General features: G+C 34.0%; 1 protein-coding gene across 1 annotated transcript; it reads left to right on the top strand.

Moving 5' to 3' along the window:
• The first annotated feature begins 2,548 nt into the window (after window positions 1-2,548).
• Window positions 2,549-4,694, top strand: LOC21390076. The gene is made up of 2 exons (XM_010111061.2): window positions 2,549-2,958; window positions 3,054-4,694. The coding sequence occupies exons 1-2, from the start codon at window positions 2,927-2,929 to the stop codon at window positions 4,492-4,494; spliced, it is 1,473 nt and encodes a 490-aa protein (XP_010109363.1). The 5' UTR covers window positions 2,549-2,926; the 3' UTR covers window positions 4,495-4,694.
• Window positions 4,695-5,798: the final 1,104 nt, after the last annotated feature.

The raw sequence follows: 5,798 nt of genomic DNA, 5'->3' as shown, positions 1-5,798 counted from the left end.
GAAAGAGAAAGTGAAGATGACGGTCAAAGAAAATATGGTGAAGTTTTTCAATAAAAATGAGAAATTATCTGATTAGGAGGGTATAAGCGTAATTGCGCTTTCAATTCTCACTAAATAAGTGACACGTGGCAATTCCGTCACTTATTGTAATAGAATGGGAAAACTTATTAATGGAACAAAGTTCGGGGAAAACGAATGTCACTTTTTAAAATTTAAGAGACATAGTGTTAAAATGGTCATAGTTCAGGAGGACTTTTTGAAATTAATCATTTATATTTTTTTATCCTAGCAGAGAAACTCTTAAAGAAAATTTATAAAAGAATAATGCTAAGAACACCAACTTAAATCTCAATTTTTGTATACTAACTGATGTGGCATATGAGCATGTGCTTAAAATATTACCATTTTAATTAATTAAAAAAATTACATCTACTAATAAAAAAATGATAATACATATATCACATCAATTAATATTGTTACTTTTTTATTAAGCTACTTCTTAAGGCTGCTTTATCATATCGTCACTATGAGAAATACGCGACTCCCATTGTTTGAAGTCAATGCTTTTACAAATAACCCTTTTAGTTGGTTTGGCACATTAGATGATTGCTCAAACAATTTAAAAAAAAAAAAATTTTGAGGCAAGATTTGGCAAATAATAATAATATATCTAACCAACAATTCTTAGAGAAAAAGAAAATCAAAATAAAGTGTTGGTTGTTACTCTAAATTAGAAAGAAATCCTTCCTCGGTTCTGGCTCAATTTTCAAGTTAGCAGACGAGAGGCAAGACAAGTGGCTAAAATTCTATTGTGGACATTTCCATGTTCGTTAAAGTTCGACCAATTCGAAATAAGATCTAAATTATAAAATGGGAAAGATTGTAACCCCCCAAAAGAGGATGCATTGTGCTAGAAGCCAAGGCGGAAAAAAACTTAGGATACATGTCAGCAAATGCGTATTTGACAAGCAGATCGCTACAATTGTGGGGTTGACTATATCAAAGCAACTAATAACTATTTGCTGGTTTTTACTAAGCTAAGCAAATGTACTGGTGTGTGATTTGTTTCTCAAAGGAATGTTGAATTTTGGAACCACAAAATTCAGGGTGCTACTTCCTAGGAAAATGTGCTTATGTTGTTGTACAATCACTTGCTTGAATCAAATGATGATTTATTCTTCTCACAACTCCCATGTAGCTGGTTCATTTCGTGATTTTAAGTTTTTAATTTTAATTTTATTATAATTAAAAATTATTATAAAAAATCACATTTAATTTTTTTTTATTACAGATTAAAACGTTCATATAAAATCACATATCAATTCGAATTAAACGATGACATACTTTTAAAAAGATTCAACAGTATTTTTTTTAAAAATTTAAATTTAACTTTTTTTATTACAGCACTAAAGAGATACAAATAGTTTTTTTTTATTACAGATTAAAACGTTCATATAAAATCACATATCAATTCGAATTAAACGATGACATACTTTTAAAAAGATTCAACAGTATTTTTTTTAAAAATTTAAATTTAACTTTTTTTATTACAGCACTAAAGAGATACAAATAGGTGTAAATTCTGGCATCATCACAACCCACTTATTGAATTGTGACCTGTATTGAGAAAAGAACGAATGTCCCTGTAGTATACTACTATGAAAGACTGAAACAACATTTGAAGTGCGTAACAATGATTTTGAAAAACAGTATGTAAATACTAAATGCATGATTTAATAATCTTTCTAAGCGGAAAAAAAAGGAAAGAAAAGATGATTTAATGAAAGAGTACTAGTGCAGTTCTACTGAGTCATGCACTTGTTTCTAATTTTCCCGTTTGTTATGTAATCCTTAAAGTTGCATATTTTTTTTTTTTTTTTTCAAAAGTACATTATTATTGTTTCTTTTCTTTTTTTTTTTTTTCATAATAATCACTTGTAACCAATCGTGTTGATTTTTGCCAGCAAGATAAAGCTAAGGCAGAGTTAGGGATATTTCGGTTTTTTTAACCGAATATTCTGTAGATATTTCTGTTTTTTTAACCGAATATCTCTATAATTCTCTTCTTTTAAAAGAGCTAAATACTTTTACTCTTTTAAATAATGTTAAAGATATCATCTCCGATCTTAATTTTTGTATCAATTTTAAGTTGTTTTCTGATAGATGTTTAAAAGACATTGACATCAATTAATAAAGAAATTGTATTCACTAATAAAATTAGAATAATGTTGAAATTAGAGTTGGTTTTATAGTATTTCTTTTTTTTCCCCCTCTTAAAGGTAGAAGCTGGATATTTCTGTTTTCAGTATACATATTTGGATATCTGTATGTATTTGTATTCCTTGGACATTGGGATCTCAAAAACTCAACCACTAATCCTGACCGTCCAATTGAACAGCTAAAGGTCCTCGCATGAGTACACGTGCTGCCTATCTTTTCTCCCCCTTTTTTAGTCTATTGCTTCCATGCATGGAATTCTCCTCCAACTACAACAACTCAAACAAGAGAGCAAGAAGAGAGAGAAACCGAGTCTAGAGAGAGAAAAACACCAAAAGAAAAGAAAGAATGAGTCATATGCTTCACCAGCTCTGATTGTTCTTCTCCTTCCCCTTATTATCATGCCCTTCCCAATTTTCATCTCCGTCCTCCTTAAATTCTGATTTTTTTTCCTTCTTCTTTGCAAAAATTCAAAAAAAAAAAAAAAAAGGAATTAAGAGGGACCCTTTTGTGTGGGTCGGATCTCGTACTTGACAAAAACTATCACATCTAAAACACACTTCCATTCTCATCTGCACCCAAAAAAAGAAAAAAAAACTTACAACTTTCATGATCCGTCTTTGAAGGTTACAACTTTCTCGATCTAGAATTCTAGTTTTGTCACTTCCTCTGTTCCATTCACCATTTATTTGGGCTAGAGAGTTCGACCATGGAATGTGGCATTCTTCAACCAGATACAAGGTAAACTCATCATCCGTTAACTAATGATTCTCTTCCTCTTTGGTTTTTGACTTTTTTTCCGAGCTTTTTTCATCATGGTGTCGTCATATTATCAGGACCCATGTGAAGAAAACTGAGATTTCAAGTGAAGAAGTTAGTAGGAAACTCAAGAGTGATGATCAAAGTGTTAGAATGAGCCAGAAAAATTCAGGGTCTGATTTAGCTGCTAATTATGTGCTTAGAGAGAATCCCAAGAAGACAAAGAGGTTTGGAGATTCAAAGGAACAAAAGGTTTGCAAAGAATGCGGCAAAGGGTTTCAATCTTTGAAAGCGCTTTGTGGTCACATGGCTTCTCACTCGGACAAGGACAAAATGGTGAAGAAATTTCAGGAGCAGAAGCTGGTAATGGATGGTCACTCAGATACGGAGACCTCAGGACCAAGGCAGAAAAGAAGGGTTTCTAATAAGAGAATTATTAGGTACAAGAATCTTGATGTTTACTCTGGCTCTTCTTCTGTCTCGGGAATCGAGCAGGAGCAACAAGAGGTGGCTATAAGCTTGATGTTGTTGTCTAGGGATTCTGGTTACAAAGGAGGTTTGGATTTGAATTTGAATTCTCTTGCGGATTCTTCAGATAACAACTCAGTGGTTTTGGAGGCCAAATCGTCTTCTATTGATATGAATATGAACAAAGTCGCCAACTTTGACGAGGAGAAGTTGAAATCTGGTGTTGGGGCTAGTGTTTCTGAGAATTCTGATTCTGGGTATTTCAGAAATGGGCCAAAGAAGATTGAATCTGATGTTTCTGTTGATGGGTTTCTCAAGAATGGGGAGTTTAGGAAGCTGGAAGTAGAATCAGGATCTGGGATTGGTGCCAATAAGTTAGGGATTAGTGATGAAAAATCTGGTCAATTGGGAAAGAGAATATTGGTGGATGAGGAAGAGAAAGATGAAGAGAATTGTAGAGGCTCTTCTAAGTATGAGTTGAGAAAGAGAACCAAGAATGGGCTCTATAGAGGTGAAGCTTTGATGGAGTCTTGCAAGGATGAGTCTAATTATGCTTTCAAAAGTGAAATATGCAGAAATTTTGAGAAGAGAAGCAAATATGAGTGTTTGACTTGTAACAAGACTTTCAAGTCTCATAGAGCTCTTGGGGGACACAGAGCAAACCATAGTAAGATCAATGGCTGCTGCGAACCGATATGCGAGAGCGGTGAGAACAACATAGAAAATGATAACAGCACACCTGAGGAGGCCAAGATCATTGAGAATGGTGCTGGGAAAACCCCAATCAGAGAGGATTTCATTGAGAGGAAATCGGGTTCGAAAAAGAGCAGGGGGCATGAGTGCCCAATATGCTTCAGAATGTTCAAGTCAGGCCAAGCTTTAGGTGGTCACAAGAGGTCCCATTTTGTTGGAGGTCGTGAAGCAAATAGTACTATGGTGATCAGAGAGGAAGAACCCCCTGAGGCTGAGATAACAGTACTTTTTGATCTAAATCTTCCGGCCCCGATGGAGGAAGACAACAATGAGGATGTTGAATTCATGGCATGGTAGGTTCAGCGACACAACAAGAATGAGCTTTAATTTTGTGGTTTAATTCTTACTTAGAAGTGCCTTTTTTTTTTATTGTTTCCTGATGAAAGTTCATTTCAGGATTGTATAGACTAGTCTTTTTTGTTCTCCAACAATGTCTTCACAGAGATCATGATGGTTTCAGTTTCTTGTTCATTGTTTTCATTTTGGTTCTGTTTGATTTCGGGGGGCAAAAAAAAAGAATTCAGTTAGATGATCAATTTCTTTCAAGTATTAGAACTAGATTCTATGTTACTTCTTAGAAATTGATATATTGTGTGAAATTCACTTGGAGCCATCGTTTTCATCTTGCTAAGCTAGTGGCAAAACGACAATTTTCAACCCCCAGGAAAGTGGGTGTTTTGCAGAAAGAAAAAGACTAAAATGGCTTTCCACTTAAATTGTTTTATAACCGGCTTTATTTTGAAGTCCTTTTGGCTTCTTTTTGTAACTATTCAGATCGTGAAAACTATAACCATTTTCGCTGTTCAAAGTGTGTTCTTTCTAAAAGAATCAAGGACCACACCTGCTTTACAGGGAAATGTTGAAAAGTGCTCCTTAAAAATGTTGGGAGGGAAGTTTCCTTTTGAAGTTACATGCCTAATACAAATGTGTCTTCACAATCATATTTTATATATTATCTTTGTACTTACAATTGTTGCTTTGAGCATATCCGCACTTAAAAACAGTTTTTAACCTAAAAAGGACATGATTCCCAAGTTGCATTTCTAGCAAATATTCTCTAAAACAGTTCAATATAAAGGAACAATCCTTTGTGCCCTTCTCTATTCCAATATGTATAAACCAAAAGATGCTCATGGGCTTGTTATGGAAGAAGGCTTTCAAGTCCTTTCTCTCAGCGAACATAATGCAAATTGTCCTTGAAAATATCCTGTTACACCGATTAGATCTACTTTTCATAGAAAGAGGAATATACAAAACAATAGGGTAGTTGGGCAAATCTTAAATTTGAAGGTAGGGATAATTAGTCTGTGGAATCATTAGGAATCAGAGTCAGATGCACTTTTTATTATTGGAGAAGAAAAAAATGGGGTTCAATTGGTGGTTGAAAAAGGACCTACTTTTAAGGCATAACAGTTGATAATCTTACTGTAATGTTATGTATATTTATGTCTCCTTTTCTTTCTCCTCAGATTTACAAGGGTCGGTTGAGTATTTACTTGACCCTTTATTTTATTCTTCACACTATTTATTGTTTCCTTTTCCGTTCTATTATCTAAGCTGGTGAGTGTTTTCTTAAGAGGGCTTCTTTTCTTGCCAATGAA

Source organism: Morus notabilis, unplaced genomic scaffold (assembly GCF_000414095.1).
Source record: "Morus notabilis unplaced genomic scaffold, ASM41409v2 Scaffold2144, whole genome shotgun sequence".
NCBI lineage: Eukaryota > Viridiplantae > Streptophyta > Magnoliopsida > Rosales > Moraceae > Morus > Morus notabilis.
The sequence above is the reverse complement of the archived record's forward strand: the minus strand, read 5'-3'. Positions and strand labels throughout refer to the sequence as shown.